This window comes from Rhinatrema bivittatum, chromosome 7 (assembly GCF_901001135.1).
Source record: "Rhinatrema bivittatum chromosome 7, aRhiBiv1.1, whole genome shotgun sequence".
NCBI lineage: Eukaryota > Metazoa > Chordata > Amphibia > Gymnophiona > Rhinatrematidae > Rhinatrema > Rhinatrema bivittatum.
Window position 1 is genome coordinate 35586625 of NC_042621.1, and position 25846 is coordinate 35612470.

General features: G+C 45.8%; 1 protein-coding gene across 1 annotated transcript in view; it reads left to right on the top strand.

Annotated features, from left to right (window-relative positions):
• The first annotated feature begins 1816 nt into the window (after positions 1 to 1816).
• The window catches only part of GABARAPL2 (GABA type A receptor associated protein like 2), a 37590-nt gene continuing 13560 nt past the window's right edge, over positions 1817 to 25846 (top strand). The window contains exons 1-3 of the mRNA XM_029608245.1: positions 1817 to 1970; positions 2859 to 2914; positions 21598 to 21770. Coding sequence (XP_029464105.1) covers positions 1937 to 1970; positions 2859 to 2914; positions 21598 to 21770 — 263 coding nt within the window. The 5' untranslated portion in view covers positions 1817 to 1936. The remainder of the gene's footprint in view (positions 1971 to 2858; positions 2915 to 21597; positions 21771 to 25846) is intronic.

A 25846-nucleotide genomic window follows, 5' to 3' on the forward strand; every position in this document is an offset into this window, starting at 1 on the left:
ATACTAATTTCCCATATGTTAGTAGATTAATATTACTGTTGTTCCTCGTTGTTTTTTTCTTAGTGATTATATACACAAGGTATTTTGCATGTGACTTGAGGAAATATTTCTTTACAGAGGGTAGTGAATGCATGGAACAGTTTCCCAGTGGAGCAGGTAGAACCAAAATAGTATCTGAATTCAAGAAAGTACCTGAATGTATTCCACTTTGAAGTGTCGGAAAGGAAAACTATAAATCAAATAAATAAATAAGAAAGCATGGGATAAATGCAGGGGATCTCTGAGTTAGTGACAGGAAGTGTAAAGCTAAATTATTTGGGAGGATGGACAGACTGGATAAGCCATACAGTCTTTTCTTGCCATCATGTTTCTGTGTCGTGTCTTTTCATTCAGAGATGCTTTAAATGTTAAGGTTGACACAAACTGTAGATGTCCCCACTTATGAAGCGAGCCACAGTCTGGACTTAATATCTTACTGCTGGAATAACAGGCTTTTCTATTTTACAGGTCTGTATTTTACCAGTTCCTTGGTCTGATTATTATATGGCCCAGTGCAGCCGTATCCAGGAACTTAAGAAAAACCAGGGAATTTTTACTAAAGTGATAAGTCCAAAAGCTAAAATGATCTCTAAAACTTTGCAGAAATTGTGGACTTTCCTCCATCTGATTCCAAATTAGATTTTGTGGAGATTTCTGTTTCTTACATAGTTCAAATAATGTATCTCATGCAGAGCCAGCAGGAAGCAGCCTTTAGAATTGCCAGGCCATCTGCACTGCTGTCCTATTGACAGGGGCAACAGCAGTTTGGCCCAGTAGGCCATGGGAGAAAGGACTATGTTTAGCAGCAATTATTCACCTGGTGGATGGAGGGCAGGATGGAAGGAGAGGTGCAAGGATGGAAGGTAAGAGCAAGGAGAAGAATATGGAAGGAGGGGGGCAGAGCAGAAGGTAAGAGCAAGGAGGGGAAGATGGAAGAAGATGGGCAGGAATGAAAGGTAAGAGCAAGGGGGGAGGATGGGAAAATGAGGTGGGGGAAGGATGGAAAGTGAGAGCAAAGAAGGAAGGATGGAAGAATTTGTGGGGCGGAAATAGAAGGTAAGAGAGAGGAGGGGATGGAAGGTGTTGGGAGCAGGGATGGAGGTAAGAGCAAGGAAGGGAGGATGGGAAAATTACGTGGGGCAGGGATAAGATAGCAAGTGTGGCAGGGATGGAAAGTAAGAATGAGAAGAGGATGGAGAGAGGCAAAAACAGAATGTAAGAGTGATGAGAGTAAGACTGAAGGAGGGAGATGGAAGAAAGGATGGAAAGAGGGTGCAGGGACAGAAGGAAAATGAGGAGGGGAGGACCGAATTTGTATGAAGGGGACCAGAGATGGCTAAAAGGAATGTGGCTGGGGGCCCAGGGATGGAAAGGGAGAATGGAAGGTGTGTGGAGCAGGGACCAGGGATGGGAAAGGAGGATGGAAGGTTTGTGGAGGGGCCCATGGAGTGGAGGGGAGGATGGAAGCAGTTGGGGCATGAATGGACGATGAGAAGGGGAGGCTGGGAAATGAGGTGGGGGTCAGGAATAAAAGGTAAGCGTGAGGAGGATGGAAGGTGAGAGTGATGCTGCAGGTAGAGGCGTGAGTGAAGCTGGTATTTCCATTTCGGCATAGAGCCAGCCCTGAGAAACACAACTACCCCCGATCTGCCTCATAAGTGCGCTCCGGTGCTACGAACGCTACTCCCTTTGCACTCTCAGCTGCCTGCCGCTGGAGGCGCTACCCACGGTTCGCCACGCCACGCCCTTTCCGTAGTTGCTCGGTAACGAAGCATCTGAAGGCGCGCCCCTGAACGAGTTGCTACGGAGTGACGTCAGAGGGCAGTGCGGGCGCCGCGCTCTTCCTGTTATTGTTGTTCTTCGGTGCGAGTCCCGCTGTCCGCTACATCCCGGTACCATGAAGTGGATGTTTAAGGAGGACCATTCGCTGGGTAAGTGACGGCGGGGGCCGCGGCTGGTAGAGCTGCGTGATAAGAGAGGGCTTGGCCCTGTCACCCTTGTGTCAGTTCCGCTGCACAGGCCGGAGCACGGTCATCCTGGAATCGGGCCCGACCCGCCTCGTACTTGAACCTGGCACCTGTTATGGATTCCGATACTGGTTTCTAAGACTAAGCAAGCCCCGAGCCCGTCACGATAGCATTAGCCTGGTCCAGTTTGGTGTCGGTCCTCCGCACGGAGCCTGCGTGGTCTCCTCACACCAGCGCCAGGCTAAGGGCCTGATTGCTCCTAGGCCTTTCCCAATTTATAAAGGGGGAAACAGGCCTTCGGAATCAGGCCCCAATCCCGACCCCACTGGTTCAAGGGTGTTGAGAAAATGTGGTACAGCAAGGTAGCATGAGCTCATCAGTCATTCTGGCAAAGATCTGTAGCGGGTTTTGGACTGGAGCTGGAGAAACTCTTTTCAAAGTAGGACGCTCTTTTAAATGTTTTGCTAAAAATGGCGTAGCAATATAGATTTGTGGATGCAAAAATAAGATACTTAGTACACCCGTACCACTACAGTAAAGGTCAAAAATGTGCAAGAGCCTGTAGTCAGTTTGCTTGTAGAATTCTTAAATAGTGAATCCTAGCATTTTCTTTCCTGCAGCTTCTAGAAGTTAGAAACTTTCCAGGAAAATAGTGCAAGCAAAACGGCTGAGAAATTTGGCTTATGTTTCAGTCTATGTTATATAAGTGACACCGCATTTCTCTGATACAGAGATTCATTAGGTGCAGAAAGTAACAGTAATGTATGCTTGGAGAGACCCTTCCTCTTCTTTTTCACATACACCTACTCTCTTCCTATTTAGTGATTTTGTGTTTATTTTTATTATTTGCAGAGCACAGATATGTTGAATCTGCAAAAATTCGAGCAAAGTATCCTGATCGTGTTCCGGTGAGTTTCTTGGCATAGTTGTTCATGTTAACTGAAGGAGTTAATGATGCAGCTGGTAGGAATACAGGGAGTACAGTCAATTGACAAAATAGTGAAGTGGAGAAGTTGCCCAGTGGTTACAGCAGCAAGCTGCAAATCAAGGAAGCCAGGGTTCAAATCCTGCTACTTCATCTTCTATTACGTCAGGTACAAACTTCTAAGGGCAGAAGCAATGAAGTGTGTTCACTTTTCTCCTCAACTGTATGTGCATTTTTTGTGCCAAAAGTCACTATGTAGCAAGGTCCTGCTTGCTACCCTCCCATGGAAATGAAGGCATTATGTATTACTCCCCAATACACGGGCTGATCCAGTAAAAGTCGCGGGAGAGTGGCCAAACGCCCGCTCTCCCTGCACGCGCACAGGCCACTCTCCTGTGCGCGCGATTCTGTATTCAAATGAGGGCCCATGGCAAAAAGAGGCTCTAGGGACACTAGCGCATCCCTAGCGCCTCTTTTTGGACAGGAGCGGCGGCTGTCAGCGGGTTTGACAGCCAACGCTCAATTGTGCCGGTGTCTGTTCTCAAACCCGCTGACAGCCACGGGTTCGGAAACCGGACGCCAGCAAACTTGAGCGTCCGGTTTTCAACCTGCGAGCCGCGGGCCGATTTCAAATTTTTTTTTTTAACTTTTTTTTAACTTTCGGGACCTCCAACTTAATATCGTCATGATATTAAGTCGGCGGGTGCACAGAAAAGCAGTAAAAACTGCTTTTCTGTGCACGTTCTCGGTACCTGGAGAAATTAACGCCTACCTTTAGGTAGGCGCTAATTTCTGAAAGTAAAATGTGCGGCTTGGCTGCACATTTTGCTTTCTGAATCGCGCGGGAATACCTAATAGGGCTATCAACATATATTTGCATGTTGCGGGCACTATTAGGTTCGGGGGGGTTGGCTGCACATTTTTCTTTCTGAATCGTGCGGGAATACCTAATAGGGCCATCAACATGCATTTGCATGTTGCAGGTGCAATTAGGTTCGGGGGGGTTGGATGTGCGTTTTTGACGCGCTATTACCCCTTACTGAATAAGGGGTAAAGCTAGCGCATCAAACACGCGTCTAATCGCAGGTTAACAGTGCGCGCCACCGGCGCGCACTGTGCTGTATTGGCCTGACAGAGAGATGTGCTGGATTAACTCACATGTCTTAGCTCTGTAAATTTTAATTCTGGTTTAGAGGGAGTAAAGTTTCTATCGCTTCTGTCAAGTCTATGGGCAGAAATTGAAATTCCAACACAGGGACCTGGAATTGGGATTTATGTACAGAAAATATGCTTTGCGCATACAAATAATGGTTTCTGTGCATAAATATGCTTTATATGCACAAAAAAATACTTTATGGGCTGACATTTTTGTGAGGCTAAATCATATTTTATTTGCATAAATCATGTTTTGTGCATATAAATCAGCTGAGACACTCCATTATGCCCCTGAGTTTAAAATGTGTTCAGCCTGTTCTGAGCACACATTTTTCTGTTAGCACACTTTTTAAACTCCTGATGCAATAAGAAACCGTTAGTTTACTGCATCGGGAGTTAGAAAATATTTCAACCTGTGTGTTATGAAACTGAATTTCAATGCAGTTTTAATGCATATGTGCGCACGATTCTGTATTCAAATGAGGGCCCTACTACTTTTATAGTAAACTCTCTGGGGACTGGGAAATACCTACAGTACCTGAATGTAATCCGCTTTTAAGGCATTTAAAATAAAAGTTTAAAATTATGCCTACGAGGCATTTTACTACTGCAGGTATGGATTAGATTGCTCTTGAAATGAATTGGTGGTTGCACCTTAATATCTGGTAGGTGTTTACTGCCTGTTGGAAGTAGTGGCTTGAGAGATCTAACATACAGAACGGTGTGCTCGGCTGAGCGCACCATTTAGCCGCGCTATTATTGTTTGGTCAACCAAATAGCACTCATCATTATTTAGATTTATATTCCGCTTTTTGCACTTTTTTCAGCGCTTCAAAGTGGATTACATTCAGGTACTGTAGGTATTTCCCTATCCCCAGAGGGCTTACAATCTAAGTTTGTACCTGAGGCAATTGAGGGTAAAGTGACTTGCCTAAGGTCACAAGGAGCGACAACAGGACTCAAACCCTGGTCTCCTGGTTCGTAGCCCACTGTTCTAACCACTAGGCTAGTCCTCCACACCTGCAATGCAGAAAGTAAAATGTGCGGCCAAGCCGCACATTTTACTCTTAGAAATTAACGCCTGCCAAAGGCAGGCGTTAATTTCAGACAGCACCAGCTTTTCTGTACTCCCTCCGACTTAATATCATAGCGATATTAAGTCGGAGGCCCCAAAAAAAAAATCTGCCCGCGAGTTGGAAAATGGATGCTCAACTTTGCCGGCGTCCGTTTTCTGAACCTGTGGCTGTCAGCGGGTTCGATAACCGACGCCGGTAAAATTAAGCATCGGCTGTCAGACCCCCTGACATCCGCCGCTTCCACCAATAAGGAGATGCGGGCCCAAATTTAAATAAAGAATCATGAGCCCAGAAGAGGAGGCGCTCGCCTCGGAGTGCCGGCTCTCTCACATACTTTATTGAATGGGCATGAATGTAATTATCTGCCATCAAAGACCACAATGGCTCATACTGTCTGCCCAGTAGTGATTTATATGTGCATCCACCCAAAGTAGAAATGCTGTTCCATTCAGATTACCCCCATGTCTTCCTAGGAAGCACAATGCTGTCATATCACTGCTGTTTTGGGGTGTAATGGCCAGTCTATGCAGATTATTCCAGTACTTCATTACCATTCTCTTGCCATTGGGTATTCATGCTTTTATGAAGTACTAGACAGGCATCCACCCTGCAAAAATATTTCCTGATTATTGTTCCTGAATCTACCCCCTTGGAGCTTTATCTTGTCACACCTAGTTTTACAGTTTCCTTTCCATTGAAAAAGCTTGGTTTCTTGTGTATTAATACTTTAAAGGTATTTAAATGTCTGAGTTATACCTTCCCTCCCATCTCACTTTTGTTTTAGAGTAAACATATTAAAGGTCTTCAGTCTTCTTTCTTAGGGCTTTTGGTACAAACCCCACATCATTTTGGTTACCTTTTTCTTTACCGTCTATAGACACTGTCTTTTCAGAGCTACGTCATCCAGAACGGAACACAATACTCTAGTTGAGGCCTTACCAACAATCTGTAAAGAGGCATTATTACCCCTCTTTCTAATGGTTTAGCCTCTCCCTATGCACTCAAGCATGCTCCTAATTCTGGGTAAAGCTTTATTCTTCCCTTAGTGCTGGGAAAATTGCTGAAGCCTCTCTTGAAGGAAAGGAGAGTGGACTTTCTATAGACTGCAGGATCTGAGATAGCACGCTTTTATCACAGGCCGATAGTATCAAACAAATCATATCTTTGATTGGGTGACTAGAGAATTAGATTAAGGACATGTGGTGGATGTGTTTTAATTGAATTTCAACAAAGCTTTTGACACTGTCCCACACAGGAGGCTCATTAATAAACTGTGCAGCCGGGGGTTGGGTCCTAAGGGGGGTGGCCTAGATTAGAAACTAGTTGAGTGACAGAGAACAGAGGATAATGGTAAGTGGCATTCACTCTGAAGAGAGAAAGGTCATTAGTGGAGTGTCTGAAGGCTCAGGCCTGGGGCCCATTCTCTCAATACCTTTTGTCAGTAAAACTGCAGAGGAGTTAAATAAATTTTTTTTCTTTTTAATATACCGACATTCGATCTCAATCGAGATATCACACCGGTTTACATTCAGGTATTTCTCTATCCCCAGAGGGCTTACAATCTAACAGCTCGATACAGTAACATTCAGTTGAAGTTTTCTCGTCTGTAACGAGCTCCCTGCGCACAATTCGGACGCGTAAGGCAAATCAGCGATACAGTTTCCAGTTTCGGGCGTCCGTAGCGCTTCTTAAAACAGACGCGTAACCCTTCCCGCACCCGGCATGTAAATGAACGAATTAGCTGTATAATGAAGGAATTAGCTATTCCCCTCCGATACCGTAACGCGCGCTCAAGTTATCTCATTAGTAACGCACTGTTTTGCCGCGGCCGTAACTTGTTAGTTTACCGCCTCCCCCTAGTAGGAGTTAGGACTGTGAGTCTAGTAACAAATCCATCGACACCGCTTAAGACACTCAAAAACAATAAAACACAATAAAAAAAAAAAGCGATACAGAGATGATCGAGAAAATGTAATGATGTGGGACACATAAAACCTGTCAGAAGAAAAAAAAAATTTTAAATACCTGTCTGAGGGCCGCGTCGGTCCAGGCTGCCGGCGGGATCCGGGGGGCCGGTGGTCGCGTGTTAAATCTAGGCCGCGGGCGGGTGGGTGCCTGTTCCAGGCGGCGGCGGCAGCGGCGGCGGGGGGACACGCGTTAGTTCGAGACGGCCGGCGGGCGGCGGGTGGTCGCGTGTTAAATCTAGGCCGGGTCGCACAGACGCGCATTCATCCAGGCGGAGGAGCCGGCGGCGAAAGCCGCCGGCTCCTCCGCCTGGATGAATGAATGCGCGCCTGTGCGACCCCTGCGTTTCGGCGCTCAAGGCAGTCACATGCCGTGACGTCACGCCTTGAGCGCCGAAACGCAGGGGTCGCACAGGCGCGCATTCATTCACTGCCGGTGGGGGCTGCCGGAGAGGCAACCCCCACCGGCAGTGAATGAATTCATTCATCCAGGCGGAGGAGCCGGCTGCTTTCGCCACCGGCTCCTCCGCCTGGATGAATGAATGCGCGCCTGTGCGACCCCTGCGTTTCGGCGCTCAAGGCAGTCACATGCCGTGACGTCACGCCTTGAGCGCCGAAACGCAGGGGTCGCACAGGCGCGCATTCATTCATCCAGGCGGAGGAGCCGGTGGCGAAAGCAGCCGGCTCCTCCGCCTGGATGAATGAATTCATTCACTGCCGGTGGGGGTTGCCTCTCCGGCAGCCCCCACCGGCAGTGAATGAATGAATGTGCGCCTGTGCGGACCCGGCCTAGATTTAACACGCGACCACCCGCCGGCCGTCTCGAACTAACGCGTGTCCCCCCGCCGCCGCTGCTGCCGCGCCCACCCGCTCGCGGCCTAGATTTAACACGCGACCACCGGCCCCCCGGATCCCGCCGGCCGCCTGGACCCACGCGGCCCTCCGACAGGTATTTACAAATTTTGATTTTTACACTTCCTGGTGCCTGTCATTTCAAATGTCATTTGAAATGACAGGTACCAGCGCACCCTGGTTACTGTATAGGCGCTGTATTAAGCGCCTATACAGTAAAATGGGTTACGCGGCCATAACCCTTCCCTACCGCTTTAAAGCCGCGGCATGCATTTGCATGCGATTAGAGGAGAGTATCGGGGAGTTAGTGAAGAGAACTGTGCGTGCGGGGAGGAAGGGTGCGCCTGACACTACCGCACTGTTTTTACCGCGGCCTTACTGGATCGAGCCGTAAGTAAGGAGGGTAAAGTGACTTGCCCACGGTTTGCCTTGTTGCAGGTGACACAAAGATCTGCAACAGAGTGAACACCCCTGGAGGAATAGAGAATGAAACATGATCTAAGAAAGCCTGAGAACGTGATTACTGGGCAGTTAAGAGTCAGTGCCAAAAAGTGCAGTTATGCACAGGGATGGTAGCTTTAAAACGGACGCAAGGCCAGATGCTCTTTAATTTTATATTCTGCGTGTATGTACGCACATGTTATAAAATAGGCCGGGAGCATGTATGTCTGCTCCTAATTTTAAGTATGTACACGTACAGCCGGGAAATGGCTTTGAGACACGCATGTGAGGGAATTTTATAACATGCACATGTCCTTGACATGACCAGTTTATCACCAGTTTGCCCAGTCTACAGCTAGGTCCTCAAGACACATCTGATTCTTTAGCCTGCATTCCCCTTAGTTAACCCAGACCTCTCAAGCACTTCATAGATGGCTGGAAATACTTTTATTTAGGCTTACACTTCATCCATAGAAGTAACTTTGTGCTGAAAGGGACCTGAATGCACACCCAGGCATCTAGCTACATACGTAAGAACATAAGAAATTGCCATGCTGGGTCAGACCAAGGGACCATCAAGCCCAGCATCCTGTTTCCAACAGAGGCCAAACCAGGCCACAAGAACCTGGCAATTACCCAAACACTAAGAAGATCCCATGCTAGTGATGCAATTCATAGCAGTGGCTATTCCCTAAGTAAAATTGATTAATAGCCGTTAATGAACTTCTCCTCCAAGAACTTATCCAAACCTTTTTTGAACCCAGCTACACTAATTGCACTAACCACATCCTCTGGCAACAAATTCCAGAGCTTTATTGTGCGTTGAGTGAAAAAGAATTTTCTCCAATTAGTCTTAAATGTGCTATTTGCTATCTTCATGGAATGCCCCCTAGTCCTTCTATTATTCGAAAGTGTAAATAACCGATTCACATCTACTCGTTCAAGACCTCTCATGATCTTAAAGACCTCTATCATATCCCCCCTCAGCCATCTCTTCTCCAAGCTGAACAACCCTAACCTCTTCAGCCTTTCCTCATAAGGGAGCTGTTCCATCCCCTTTATCATTTTGGTTGCCCTTCTCTGTACCTTCTCCATCACAACCGTATCTTTTTTTGAGATGCAGCGACCAGAATTGTACACTGAACCGACGATTTTAAAGTATTATCCACTATATTGCCTAGATCTTTTTCCTGGGTGGTAGCTCCTAATATGTGGATATCTCTTGGCCCTGCCCCACCTACATTCAACCCCTTTTTTCCACCAGTGAGAGATATTTGTGTGCGTTTGTGGACATGTGCTAGATGCACACCCATCTCCCATTTGCATATGGCTTTTAAAACTCACCTTTTAGGGGGTAGAAATCTACAGGAGCAGTATGCAGTAGATGGCAATGATCTGATGTGCACTGTTACTTATTTCCCAGATCAGTCCTGATGCATGGGTTATTCTCCTCTATTAGCAGATGGAGGCAAAAGAAAAGCTTTACGGAAACTGTCACTTAAGGCAGTGTGCCACTTGCAGTCCCTCAGTATTTCGCTGTCTCCAGCAGATGGTAGAGGTGCAAAGCCTGCAATGTGAGTGAAAAGATAAAATAAAAAAAGGAGACATAGGAACATTGCTCCTAGGGCCTTAGGTTAGGGAAGGGCTACCCCCTTAGTAGAGTAGAGCAAGTAGGGGATCTGTGACCCTACTTGTGGCTTAGCCTGGTGTCTGGGGAGATTGAAAGTCAATGGTTTGACTCCCTCTTCATCTACGCACAGCTCTCTCACACCCCTCGCTCGGCTTGATGAAGACTACAGCAGGAAAGTAACCTTTGATTATTTTTTTCCCTGGTTTGTGGTGGTTCAGTGCTGAGGTACTGTAACTTAAAAAAAAAAAGAGGGGGGGGGGCTGAAAGGCACCAGGGAAGCAGAGCTGGCAGAATCGTGAAGTCGTGTTGTTGAGATGAGTCGGCGGCTTCTCTAGCTAGAGGGGGAGGCTAGAGTGCGACTGTCCTTTGCTGTGGGGCTGGATGCGCGATTCTGGGGAACTTCTTTTTGGCCCACCATTGCATCTGTGGAGCTTTTCGGGGCCGCTGAGCGCGGGAAGTGTTGCCACGCTTGTGCAGAGTTTAGATCGTGGCTGATTATGGCAGGGTACTGTAAGTGCTGCGTGATGGGGTGGGGGGGAAAGTAGCTTGGGTCCGGGAAGCATGTCCGCGACCAGAAAGAATCCCGGGTGTCAGACCCAAGTAAGCCTGATACCTGTTGCAGCACGGGAACCGCAGCCATTTTGGAGTCAGTTCCTGTGGTGCAGGAGACATTGGGAGAGGGGCCAGCTTCCCCGCCCTTTCCCTGGCTGTTCCTGATCTTGAGTGCGCTCAAGAATTGGAGGGACCTGAGGAATCCTTGGAGGAAGGTTTCGAGACTGGGAAGGCCTTTTCTTCGGAGTTTGTGCTCTTGCTGCACATAGCCTTCCTGCCAAGAAAAGGGGCTTCAGGGAAGCATTCTCAATCCCAGATTCTCTGGAGGAGCAGCAAGCCTAAACAACTGGCCTGTCAGGGGGAGTCTAAGGCTGCAGCCACAGAGTCCTCGGAGAGGGATGGGGGAGCCTCCAGGGAATGAGGATTGAGAATCCCCTGGGGTCAGGGAGGAATTCTGTGACAGAGGACAACAACCTGAGGGTGGTTAAGCTCTTCCAGAGGGGACGCAGGAGGAGTCTGATCATGAGAAGGGCTTCGAGGTCCAGTGAAGGGGTTTCCATTTCATTAATCAACGAAAAAGCTAGTCATCAGGAAGTGGGATACTCCAGAGGCTGGTCTTAAAAGTTAGAAGAGCAATGCAAAACTGTATCCACTACTGGACGAGGTGTTGGAGCTCTTGAAACTCCAAAAGTAGATGCATTGGTCTCGGTGGTGGCCAAGAAGACTACCATTCCAGTTTGGCATCCGAGGCTCTGAAGAATGTTAAGGACCAGAAGCTGGAAGTTCATCTGAAGATGATGTTTGGGGTTCCTGCTGTGAGCATATGAGCTGTAGTATACAGTAGCTTCATAGCACACATTTGTTTACGCTGGATGCAACAGCTGCAGGTGCAGGGAGAGGGGATTTCAATCTCAGACAAAACAGGCAGAGCAGTTGGAGACTGGGGTAACCTAGATTGCAGATGCCCTGTATAATCTGCTGCACATATCAGCCCGGAACATGATGTCCTCGGTTTTGTCTAGAAGACTTCTGTGGTAGCGGAATTGATCTGCAGTTGTTTGGTCCAAGTCGAAACTAGGTAATCTTCCCTTTAAGGGCAAGCTCTTACTTGGTGAGGAGCTTGAGCAGCTGGTTAGTCTAATGGGCATAAATTGCTTGAGGATAAGCCAGTGGGGAAGAGGAAGAGTTTCCCAGCAGACAGAAATACAGTGAAGCAAGGAGATATTGCCCATGTAGAGGAACCTCCTTCCAGCAGCATGGGTCTGGCAAGTCGCAGTCCTTTCAGGGTTCACTTAGACTCATCAGAGAAGCTGATCTGTGGTTATCAGGGTGCCTCTGACCCTTTTTATTTTACTAGGAGTGGATCACAATGTGTGAATGTGTTTTATTGTATGTTTTAATATGTTTTATTGTGTTTATGTATGTACAAGTTTTATGAATGTTGTATGTAATCCACACTGAATGTCCATTGGGAAGCTGAGGAATATAAGATAAATAAATAACTATGGACCATTGAGTTCTGAAGGTCATAAAACAGGGCTATGCCTTAGAATTTGCTCATACGATAAGCAAAACCTTACATGATCTCTCCTTGCGTCTCCTGAGGCAAGTGAAAAGCAATTCTGTCTACATTAGATCGGCTGCGTCAGCTAGAAGTGATAGTCCCAGTGCCTGTGGAGGAAAGGGGCAAAGGAAGGTATTCCATCTATTTCATGGTTCTGAAGAAGGAAGGTACTTATCGGACCATTCTTGATCTAAAGACGGTAAATAATGGTCTGGAAGTTCCAAGCCTGTCGATAGTGACTCTGAGGTCAGTCATTGTGGTGGTCCGCAAAGGAGAGGTTCTGGCCTCTCTTGCTCTTTTGGAAGCGTATCTCCCTATTTCCATACAGGAGGAGGATAAAAAATTCCTATGCGTCGCTGTGTTGGGAGATCACTTTCAGGTTCGTATTCTTCCATTTGGTCTGACGACAGCATCTCGCACATTCACCAAGGTGCTGGTGGCTGCTGCCCTGCGGAAACAGGGCATCTTAGTACATCTTTATCTGGATGACTGGCTTGTTCGGGCGAAGTCAATGGAGCTCTGCCAGCACTCTGTTCAGCGATTCATGCAGAGACAACAGACTCTAGGCTGGGTTATGAATCTGGCAAAGAGCAACTTGGTCCTGACCCAGAAATTGGAGTATCTAGGGAACTGTCTTGACACCAAACTCTGCAAGATTTTTCTAACAGAAGAGGGAATGTTAAAATTGCAGGTGCAAGTCCAGAGGTTGTTGCAGTTGTTGCTGGACCGCAAAGTCTGGGATTATTTGCAGGTCCTGGGTTGTATGGAGTCTTCGTTAGATCTAGTTCCCTGGGTATGTGCAACTTCTTTAGCGGGTGTTTTCCCAATGGAACCCTCAGATGGAGGATTTTCAGCTCCAGAATCCAGGTTCAGTCTCTTCTAGTGGCTTTCTCGGGCCAACCTGGAGCAGGGATGAGATTCCGGACTGCATGATAGTGACCACCGATGCCAGTCTGAAAGGTTGGGCAGCCGGCTGTCAGCGGTGGAGGCTACGTGGTCTATTAATAGTTTAGAAATGAGAGCAGTTCACAAGACATTGCTTTGTTTTCTTCCAAGAATATGCAATCAAGTAGTCCGGGTTCTCTGAGACAATGTGACCACAGAGACTTATATCAACCATGAAGGAGAGACCAGGAGTGTGATGGTGTCCGAGGAGACTCAGGAACTTGTCTGCTGGGTGGAGTAGCATCTGATGACTGGCAGCTTCTCATGTAGCTGGTGTGGACAACGTTCAAGTGGATTTCCTGAGCAGACAGTGTTAGACCCTGGAGAATGGGAGCTCGTGTATGAGGTGATTGCTCTCCTTTGGGCCAGGTGGGGGCTTCTCCAGCTGGACTTGATGGCATCCAAGCAGAATGCCAAAGCACACCATTATTTCAGTCGCCGGAGAGAGATCCTAGCAGAAGGAATCAATGCCCTGGCCCTTCCATGGCCTCGCGGTCTTCTATTGTACATATTTCCTCCCTGGCCATGGATAGGCAGGGTTCTGAGATGTATAGAAACACATCCAGGAAAGGTAATTCTCGTGGCTCCGGAATAGCTGCATCAGCCATGGTTCGCAGATTTGGTAAATCTAACTCTGGACATGTGTAGCTTCTTCAGAGGGCATTGCTTTCCCACTGGAACCTCAGTTGGAGGATTTTCAGCTCAGTCTGCCATTACAGGGGGAATCAAGATCTAGTCTCTTCTAGTGGCTTTCTCAGGCCAACCTGCAGCAGGGACAAGTTGGAGATTTCAGCGTGGGTGGTAGTGACCACTGATCCCCTTTGGCTCAGGCTGTTCATCAGAGGCCCATTTTCTTGGAACAGGTGGCTTGCTTTTGTCTCACTGCTTGGCTTTTGAAAGGAATCACTTGAGGTTGAAGGGATATTCGGAGGAAGTCATCACTACTTTGCTTCAAGCTAGGAGACCCTCTACTTTGGCATATGTCAGGGTGTGAAAGGTGTTCGAGGTATGATGCCTGCAAGAGGGATGGTGTTTCATGTTTGGCCTTTTTACAGATTGGGCTACAGCAGGGGCTCATTTTCGGTTCTCTGCGAGTTCTGGTAGTGGCCTTGGGCTGTTTCAAAGGCAAAGTGCAGGGATTCTCCCTGGCTTCTCAGCCGGATGTAGTATATTTTCTTAAGGGTGTTAAACATTTATGTCCTAGTTCAGCGAGTTTTTCTTTCAAGGAATCTTAATCTGGTTCTATGGGTTTTCTGTGGGTCGCTTTTTGAACCATTAAGAAAAGCGTTGCTGAAAGACCTTACGCTAAAGCTATTCTTTTTTTTGTGGTTATTTGCTTGGCCAGGTGCATTTCAGGCCTTGACTTGTAGAAAACCTTTTCTGCAAATTTCTATAGATGGGGTATCTCTGTGTACTGTGCCCTCTTTTTTTTTTTTTTTTTTTTGCCCAAGGTGTGGATTAGCAGCAAGGACCAGTCTTGTGGAAGACACTTCAGTGAATCACACAAAGGGTTAATTTAGCTCCTTATGAGAGAAATACAGTTATGTTGATTTACAGACAGACAGCAATTGCATCTGAAACTTACTTGTGTCAGGCTTGCTGAATGCAATAGGGGCAGGTAGGCAGTATAAGACTATGATCAGAAGTTAGTACTGACAAAATGATGAATTATGTTGTAAAATGGCAAATTAGGATGTATGAGAGGAAAGAACAACTTATACTCCTATTATAGTACAAGGTCAGCATGGAGCTTGTTGGGAAAGTACTGAATATTCTGCCAGAAAAGATAACTGAGGCGCAGTATTACTTTTAAGCATGTGTAATGCTGAAAGCATAAAGAAGGAATTACAGGATTCTAGGAAGCTAGGTAGCCCTCCCTTCTCCTAATTTGATAGAAAGCAACTGGAAACCTTCAAAGTTACACACAGAGGGCCGGATTTTAAAAGCCCTTCGTGCGCACAGCCCCGGGACGCGCGTAAGTCCCGGGGCTTCGTAAAAGGGGAGGGGGCATGTCTGGGGTCAGGGGCAGTTCAGGGCGGGACCGGGGGCGTGGTCGAGGCCTCTGGACCAGCCCCCGGGTCGGGAGATAGCGCGCCAGCAGCCCGCTGGCGCGCGCAGATTTACACCAGCTTTTAGCAGGCGTAAATCTGCCAACAAAGGTAGGGGGGGGGGGTTTAGATAGGGCCCGGGGGGGTGGGTTAGGTAGGGGAAGGGAGGGGAAGGTGTGGGGGGGTGGAAAGAAAGTTCCCTCCGAGGCCGCTCCGATTTCAGAGCGGCCTCGGAGGGAACAGGCAGCGCGTGCAAGTTGCACAAATGTGCACCCCCTTGCGCGCGGCTACGCGCGTATCTTATAAAATCCAGCGTACTTTTGTTCGCGCTTGCGCAAATTTATAAAATCTACCCCAGAGAGATACAAAATACAAGATGGAGACAAGACCTAATCAGAGGATAAGAATACCACTTAGAGCCATCTGGCAACTAGGGAGAAAAGACTGCTCAGTGAAATGCAGCACTAGCAAATACGTGAGAGCTGAAAGCTGGAAAACATCTGGCATCAACCCAGATTTTGTTTATAGATACAGTTTAAACTGCAGATATAGATTTATAGGCCTTTTAGATACAAGTGTGCTTTTATCCTTTGGAACACACATTATTACAGTAGTGTTTGCTTCTGAAATAATGGTTAAATTGTTTGTATTTACATGACACTGAAGCAGATTTTATTGTTATGATTCTGGGTGTCCAACATGACATGTTGCATTTAGAAAAGTGCATGGTTAGTAGTTTCATATATGAGGGAGAATGATGTACACAAAATGGCAATTAGAAGTAGTGAATAAAACACAGGAATCCAACTTTTCAGAGCTGTCCTGAAACACACAGCAGTTTATCATATTAGTTTGGCAATACATCAGGAGAACGAGTAGACAAAGAAAACTGTATAGCGCATGTCCAGAAACAGGGGTAAGACCCTAGCACCCGGTGGGATGGGCAGATTCTCTGCCGAGAGCTGAACCAGACCACTTCAGCAAGACCATCTCAACAAAGCAAAAGATTCTCCGGTTCTGTTAACAGTCTGCTTGATGTCACTTATCTGGGGAGCCTGGTGGATGCTATTTCAGGAAAGTGACTGCTTATTGTAGGCCATTTATATATATATAGTTCCGTTAGCTGGGAAAGACTATTTACCCTTGGCTCATTGTGCTGATATATAAATTGTTTTGTCACAAATGTTCTTATAAGCATCTGTTTGTGCATATATAATATAGAGAAATATAGCTTTTCAAATTTTTCCATAAGCCATAGTCGGGTGTCGTCATTTTCTCAGTATGTATGTACAAGCCGTTAAGCCCGTTAAAACGGGCTACATCCCTCTGTCTCTCACCTCCCCCTCTTTCTCTCTCCCCTCACTCTTCACCACCCCCTCCCTCACCCACTCCTCCCCACCCTCCCCTCTCCTATCACTCAGTCCCTCCCTCCCACCCACTCAGTCTCACTCACTCCCTCCCCCCTCTCTCCCTCCCTCTCACTCAGTCCCACTCACTCTCACTCAGTCCCCACTCCCTCCGTCCTCTCCCTCAGTCCCACTCCCTCCCTCAGTCCCTCCCCCTCACTCAATCCCTCCCTCCCACTCAGTCACTCCCTCCCCCCTCCCTCACTCAGTCCCACTCACTCTCCCTCAGTCCCACTCCCTCCCTCTCTCTCCCAGTCCCACTCCCTCCCTCAGTCCCCCCTCTCCCTCTCACTCAGTCCCACTCCCTCCCCCTCACTCAATCCCTCCCCCTCACTCAATCCCTCCCTCTCACTCTCTCTCTCCGTCCCTCCCTCCCACTCAGTCCGTCCCTCCCTCTCTCTCTCTTCTCCCTCTCTCGCTACCGCCCGCTACCGCCGCTCGCTACCGCCGTCGCCGCTACCACCGTCGCTCGCTACCGCCGTCGCCGCCCGCTGCCGGTACCGCCGCTGCTGCCACTGGACGCCGCCATTTTTTTTTCTTTCTGAAGCTGCCTCAGAGCGACGTGCTCGCCCGCACATGCGCGGTAGAGCTGGTCTCTACTGCGCATTTGCGGGCCGTCGGTCACAGGCCATTTATAAGGTAGATGATCCAGACTGCAAGGCAAAACCCCCTCCATCCTTCCTTCCACCCACTCACTACAAGGTGCTATCTGTGTTTCATCTGCTTCAGACAGTGGAGCTTCGAGCCTTTTCAGGTTTGGATCCTCCTCCTCCACATGCAAAAGAGCTTCACTTTTTGGACATACACAGTCACTGAAGGTCACTAACAGTTTTCGGAGGTCTGATGATCTATTTGTTCTTTTTGGAGGTGCGTGTTAAGGGAACAAAGCTGCAAAGGCAGCCATTGCCAGGTGGCTAAAGGAGACAATTGTGTCCGCTTACATTGCTAAAGGACAACCGATTCCAGAGGGTCTACAGGCCCCTTCTACTAGAGTGCAGGCAGCATCCTGGTTTCCCCACAGATTTGCCAAGCAGCGACCTGGTTGCTTCTACCCTCTTTGATGAAGCATTATTGGCTGGACGTTTGTGCGCATACAGCAGCTGGTTTTGAAAAGAGTGTACTGCAAGCAGGATTTTTAGATTCCTGCCCAGTTTAGGGGAGCTTGGGTACATCCCATGCATCTGGACCGAACTGAGGAATGATAAGGAAAGGATAATTGGTTCTTATCTGCTAATTTTCTTTCCTCAAGTTCCACAGATCAGGCCAGAGCACCACCCTTTCTTAAAAGACCACTCCTAGTCTTTGTGTAAATAGGAATAAGTTTATGGTTATGGAGAGTTTTCAATCTTCTTTATAGGCTTAGGGTCTTGGAGTTATGAGCTTACCTTCCCCCTGCTTGTGGTGAAGTAGGGGAATTGTTTTTGGTTTAACCATATCTTGGCTTGGCTACAGAGTTGTATTCAGGGATTGCAGGTGGCACATTACTGAAACTGTCATTTAAGCTAAAGTTTTTCGTCTTTGTCTCCATCTGCTGATAGGGGAGAAAAACCCATATGCCTGGTCTGCTCTGTGGCACTGAAGGAACGACCAATTCTCCCATAATCTCAAGCTAGCAAGAAAGTGTATTAACCAGCCCGTAGTTTCCAACCTTCTCACTATCATCATCTAGAGTGCATCCCCATGACGGAGCCAGAAATGAATTTTTTTTGGGGGGGGGGGAGGGGGCCAAGGTTAACATGGGTTGGCAGTTGACATACAGGTCTAGGCCTTACTAGTTGTACTCTTATCCATAAATAATGCTTTAGAGCGCACCTGACAATGGATTTCTAAGTAGTTTCATCGGGAGTGATGTTTTAAAATATTTTAATTCTATTATTTCAAGCACTTAGCATTAAAATACCTTATCTGTATTAATTAATTATATATATATATATATATATAACAGTTTTATAAATACATCATGTAAGCAAAGAATACAAACATAAGATCCAATCATAAAATATCAATGTATTCTTTTATGAATCCTCTTTCTAAAAATGTAGAGAATATCATAACTACAATAAAACATCAATAATAAGAATAAGAATTTAAGATTTGCAACAGGTACAGAATAGAGCTAGGACATGCAAAAAATATATATATTCAAATTTTGGTGCCACCTCAGTAACAGCAAACTCCCTTCAATACCAAACATTTTGTGAAATAAGGCAAAAAAACCCCAAAAACGCACAGAATCTTGCTATACCAGAACAGCAGTAACACTCAAACAGCATCAACCTTATCTACAAATAGACAGCAAAGGCAAGCATTACACCAAGCCCTGGAACACTAATACACCACCTAGAGGGCAAACAGAACAAGCCGAACTGCTCTCTCACTTACACACAGGCTCCCACACACTCTCTCGCTCAGTCTCCACTCTTATATGCTTTCTCTCTCACATGCAGGCTCCCATTCCCCCCACACATACACAAGCTCCCGCTCTTACATTTTGTCTCACATACTGTTCACATTCCCACATAGGCTCACACAGGCACAAGCAGGCTGCCATTCCCGTACACACAGAAGCTCCCACTCTCGTGCTCTCACATTCATCGAAGAACTTTTTTTCCTATTTAAAAACTAACCCTACTATTACTTCCTCCAATGTTACCCAACTTTATCTATGAAATTCTGTTAAAACTGTTGTCTCCTAATATTTTTTCCTGTAAACGGTATACAAAACATGTCAAAAAAACAAACACGCAGGCTCCCACTTTCACACACATAAGGTCCCTCACTCACAGGGTCTCATTCCTACATGCTCTCTTTCAATCGCACATGCTTTCTCTCTTTTGCATTCATATACCCAGGTTCTCCACTCTCACATGTCTCCCATATACAACCAAACCCCCCCCCCCCCCCCCCCCCACCAGGCAGGCTCCCATTCACTAACAAAAACAAGACTCAGGCAGTCTCCCCATTGGAGCAGAAAAGGGAGGATGTTCTGCTTCTCCTCATGTGCTGACCTCTGCACTATACAAAAACTCTTGTGGCTAGCACTTCCTTTATGCTGATCTCATGTGCTAGCCACAATAGTTTTGAATTCCATAGGGCTGGCACACGTGTTGAAGCAGGTGAATGGGCTCTCTCCCAGCAGGGTTCTCTTCTCAGACAGCAGTGGCTCCCCGGCCCTCATTCTCTTACCATTGCTAGTGGGATGGGAGCCACTGGCGGCCTTGTGGACTTCCTGGGTCGCCTCTTGCTCTGCTGGGTGTGCACACCTGATAGCGCTAGGCCTGTTCACGGGGGTCCTGCGACGGCCTCTCTTCTTGGGCTACCAGGCAACACTAAGTGGGTGGGTCATGGCCCACCTGTTACTACGCCGCTGGTGCATCCTATCCGGCCCATGGCTTTGTTCAGTTTCAGTTGTGCTAGTAAATGGTGCTGTATCTAACTACCTTATTTTCTGGTGTATAAGAGGCACCGGTGTATAGGTCACACCCCTGCCTAAACAGGACCTTTTAGGTAAAATCTATAGCTAAGTCACATCAGTGGATAAGACACACCTCTCCATCCCCCGTTTGACTGATACAGGGATAGCGACTGATGGCGCGCTGGTGCATCATGCATACGAGCTGCATGGTTGTGGGGCATATGTGCATAGTGTGTGATGGACCAACTCGAGAGAGGCACATGGCAGCAGGGTATACACACAGCGTGTGATGGACGAATTGGGGAGAAAGAGAGAGAAAAATGCAACAGATAAGCCGCACCTACGATATTTTGGGGGGAAAAAACACACAACATACACCGGAAAATATGGTACTTTCATGTGCACCTTTAGTAACTGGCAGTGGTTCTTCCTTCTCCAACCCCTTCTTTAGGGAAAACTGAACTCATTTCTCTCTACCCATTGATCTTTATCTCTTATCAATCTTTAAAAAAAAACCCTCAAGCTTGCCTTCCTTCACTGCCATATCTGAAGAAAGTTTTCTTGCCTCACATTATCTCTTTTCTTCCATTGCACTTTGGCCATCCTGACTTATCTGCTTCTTTGTTTGACCAGATATTCTTTCCTTGGGAGGGGGGGGGTTTGATCTCTTCTAATATTTGAATGACAAATCTTTTGTCCCTTGTGTTTTCAGCCACTTCTTTGGAAAACCTTTTGCCCTTACTTTTATTAACTTTCTTGATATAAAGAGCTGATGCCCTTGCTATAGCTCCTTTCGGTTTAGCCTATTATTCTTCTGCTTCACCCACCTCCTCCCAGCCTGCAGTCCCTCATTGACCAAAGTCTTTCTATCAGACCATACTGTGTGATGGTCATTGGTGACAAAATGGGCACCTACCCGGAGACATTTAGAGACACTGGCTCCATGTGTAAGTAGCAGGTAAGAGCCACAAAGAAGCCTGGTTTTTAGGATATCCACAGTGAATATGCATGACATAATGTGCACGCATTGAATCCTTGCTTCCATTATATGCAAATATATTTTGTGGTATAATGAAGTTGTGCTAGTACTCTCTTATTAAACTATATACCCCACCATACCTTGATTTTACTTGCTTTCTTGCCAGCCCAGCACTCTTCAGAGTGTGATCTGAGGATCAGAGAGGCACTGACTCGGGAGGCCTGCTTGTGGGTTATGATGTCACCAATATGCATAATTTTGGTTTTTGAAGATTACACATTATGTCTAGAAAAAGCAGGTGTGAAAATCTCTGTAGATAACTTTTTCCTTCAACAATAATTAAAGCAAAATTACACATGTAGTTTTGTTTTAATCACTTGCAAGATTTGCACCAGTAAAGACTAACAGTGGTGTTTGCACCAATGTAGGCAGGTAAAATATTGTCCATTTTGTGTATCTGTCACCTTTTTAAAAGTTAACATCTGCATATCCCTGTGTTAATAGGGAAGCAGTTACACAAGCAAACCAACTTCTATCTTAGCAGAAGTGAATGTTAAAGTTAATTTGTGTATCCATCTCCTTGTGATATCAGAGTTCATTTATTTCCCTCTGTTCCATAAACTACCTCTATGCTTACAGGTCATTGTGGAAAAAGTTTCAGGCTCCCAAATTGTGGATATTGATAAGCGAAAATATCTGGTTCCATCAGATATCACTGTTGCTCAGTTTATGTGGATCATCAGAAAACGGATCCAGCTCCCATCAGAGAAAGCAATCTTCCTGTTTGTAGACAAGACTGTTCCACAGTCCAGGTAAAGATTCCTTGTTCGTAATTTCTTGCAAACAATATTTTGATGATTCTTTGTTTGGTGCCTCATCTATTGTTTTCTTTTTTTCCCTTTTAAGTCATGGTACATTCTTCTGATGTTTTCATAGGCCAGGATTTTCCAAACTTCTCCTAGGGACTGAACAGCCAATCAGGTTTTCAGAATACGTAATGAATATGCATGATACATTGCAAATGGGTTTCCAATGTGATCTGTGGTCTCCAGAGGTCACTGCGTCTGATCCAGACTTCAGGCTCCAAAGTCCCAACTTCCAGAGGCCCCGTACTTCTTGTAACAGAAGAGGACCTGAAGGCTCATCTGCATATATTATCCAGCAGTCCCATGAGAGGACTCCAGACTTCAGGCCCCACACCCCTTGCAACAGAAGAAGACTGGAAGCATGTGCTGTACTGCAAAGCTCCTGATTGTAAATTTTATTTTTATACAGAAGGAATTTAATTCTAAACAAGTCAGTAAGATGGATAAGTTATTTATTTATTTAAAGTTTTTCTATACCTGCATTCGCGATAAATATCGCATCATGTCGGTTTACAATTAAGTAGATAGGGAACAAAAGGCAAAAATAACATTGATCTAAGTAATAATAATAATAGTAATAGTAGTAAAAACATTAAACAAGAGAAGGCAAAGGAATGCAGTTACAATAAAACAAGGGAGCAATATAACTTGGATCAGAGAAAAGAGGCAGGGATTTAAATATAGATAACATATATGCCAGTCAATGTGCTTAAAGCGTTGAAGAAATGCCCTTATGAGGTAGGGATATTAATTACTATGATTAAGGCAAAGTCTGAGCGAATAGGTAATAATGGAATAGGTTCAGTTTAGTTCAGGAAAGGCTTTCATGAATAGCCACGTTTTAAGTCTTTTCCTAAATGTAGGAAGGCAGGGTTCCTGTCGCAAATCTGGTGGGATGGAGTTCCACAGTGTTGGTCCTGCAGTGGAGAAAGCCCTGTCTCTGGCAGTTATGTGCCTCATGGATTTGGAGGATGGTACTTGTAGGGTTTCTCTATAGGACTCTCTGATTGGTCTTTTGGACGTGAATTTTTTGAGAGGAATTTGAAGGTTGAGCTGAGAGTGTTGATGTATAGCTTTGTAAATGATGGTTAAGGACTTATATATGATTCTGTAGTGAATTGGCAGCCAGTGCAGATCTTTGAGGATAGGTGATATGTGGTCTCTTCTCCGTGTGTTAGTTAATATTCTCGCAGCCGTGTTTTGGACCATCTGAAGGGGTTTGGTGTGAGATGATGGAAGACCTAATAGCAAAGAGTTGCAGTAATCTAGTTTAGCAAAAATTATTGATTGTAGAATAGTTCTGTAGTCATGAAAATGGAAGAGTGGTCTTATTCTTTTTAAGACTTGGATTTTATAGAAGCAGTCCTTAGTAGTTTGATTTATGAATGCTTTTAGGTTTAACCTGTTATCCATGATAGCTCCCAAGTTTCTTACTTGTGGAGTTTGTAAATTGGGTGGAGGATTTGTGTCGATGTTACTGTTTTCAGATGAAATTAGGAGTAGTTCGCTTTTTGAAGAGTTTAGTATTAGATTAATTAATTATTAGATTAATTAAGTTGATTAATTTGTAGTCATTGACATAAATATAAGATAAATCAGTAGACTAAAAATACTTTAAATTAGCTTACATCCCTACTCTCTTAGAAATTTTAATTCGATAAATCAAAAAAATTAAAATGGACATAGTAGTCCAACAGTAAGGAGGAAGCTTTCCAGTCTTTTCCCACTGAGTACCACATGTATGGCTATCTCCCAGCTAGCAAGAGGTTGTATGTGTGCCCTAGGTGAAAAGAAATCCGTGCCCTCAGAGAATGAGTCCACTCTCTCTGGAGACTAGAGTGGCAGACCTGGAGGAGCAAAGGGAGACAGATGTACAGAGAGAAGACCTTCAGGGACATAGTAAAGAAGTCCCACCTCCAATCTGACAGCCCCTTTGTTGCCTTGGAAGAGAAAGGTCACCTGGAAGGAAATGATCACCTTAGGAAGCAATTCTGTAGCTAGGTCTTGCCTGCAAGGATATGGCTCTGGGGCACAAGCCCAAGAGGGCAGGGTTAGGATGGCCATTGTAGTTGGTGATTTGATTATTAGGAAGATAGTGGGATGGTTGGTGGACCTGAGGATTACTTGATAAATACAGAACAGCACCAGGCATTCAAGTTATTAAATACCCAATAACATGCTGGCAACTACCTCTTAAAGGGAGTGTACTGGTCCACAACCTTGGACAATTTGTGGGACCAAACCCCCAAAGGTCTCCCTTTTCCATCCTGCAGTTGCCATAGGCTCCAGTTGGCATATTCAGTGGTAGATGATACTTGATCCTCTAAGGACCCATCTTTCACTGGACTCAAGGCTAGTGTTGTTTGCACTGCATGTTAGGTCAAAGAATTTCTGCTTGGTAGGACCCCCAGATAAAGTGGGCCTTTTTTCTACTAATGTGGTACAAGGGTCATAGAATTTGGCAACAGTGAGAAATATGGGTGTGCTAATAACCCAAAAAACCCCACAAATTTCTGCACTTCTCCCTTTCTCCAAATAATACCCCAAAATGTCATCACCTGACTGGGGCCCCTGAATCTTTGCAGGATGAATGGCCTACCCCCTGGTCTTTAGAAAATCTACTTGAGCCAAGCATTCTGCTCTTGAAACCCATGAATCAGTACATCATCAATGTAATGCACAATTTTAAATCTGTGATGGGAGTTTCATTTTTTTCAAGGTCCTGGGCAACTAGGCCATGACACAAAGTGGAACTATGCAAGTATCCTTGTGGTAACCTATTAAAGGTGTACAGTCTGCCCTCCCATGTGAATGTGAACTGCCCTGACTTTTATCAATTTTTATAGAAAAAAAATGCATTGACGAGCTCAAACACTGCATACTACTCCCCTTCGTGGTGCTGGATCATAGTGGTCAGTATCACTGCATCAGGGATGGTACTAGCTAAGGGAGGGGCATATTTATTCAACTACTGATAATCAACTATCATTCTCTAAGAATTATCTGACTTTTGTTTACCGGCCAGACTGGGCTGCTAAATGAGGCGACTGCAGGACAAATTACACCTACAGTAATCAAGTGTTGAATAGTCCGAGATTTCTGCGTCTCTTCCGGAATGCGATACTGTTTTACACAGAAGGGCTGTGCTGGTGGGGAATGTGGTGTCCATGTAGCTTATTCTACTATAATAGCATATATTGACACCATCCTAATCCCAAACCAAAAAAAATCCCCTGTTGCAATTGCAGTTTCATGCCTTTTAATATGTCAATGCCTAATACATATTTGTGAATATTACAGTTTAAAACCTGATACTCACAAGGCATGTATTCAGTAATCTGCAATTTCAGTTTTACAGACCCTGCAATACTTGTTTTCCCCCTAGACCACTGATCAGTACTGTAGCTCCATAAAACCACTCCGGGTTTCCATGGATAAGAGAAGCCTCTGCCCCTGTATCTTCCAAAGCAAATGTAGTTTGGATATTTTGCCTGTTCCAAAAGTTTAAGGAAAACATGGGGTCTTTGTTACACTTTTGTTACATGCACAGGGGCTGGGCTTAACCAAGCGGGGAGGCCTTTTTCCATCCACCCTGAGTTGGTGATGCACTGGCCTGCTGAAATAGACTTAAATCAGGCCAGAGGGCTGGGGATGCAGAAGAGTGGGGATTAATCTCCTCCACTGATCTAGTTTGTTTGTGTCCTAATGCCCACTTTTTATATATGTCCCAAAGTTCAGAGGTTGGTTCTATATACTGGCTTTTTTTTGAAAGCATCTGATATTGCTCTGTGATCTAAGCCCCCATGTTTTTCTCCTGATATCACTGGGCCCCTGCTCACCTGTCTGACTGTGTGACTGATCTGAAGGTCCTTGCAATGCTTCTAACTGGCATACATCTCCTACCACCTTTCCCACTGAATCAATCGCCCAGAGATACTGACAGTAAGGCCAGCAGTGCCTCCTTGAACATTGAGAAAGCAGAACAAATAATCTGTTTTTCTGCACAGAACTAAATGGCACTG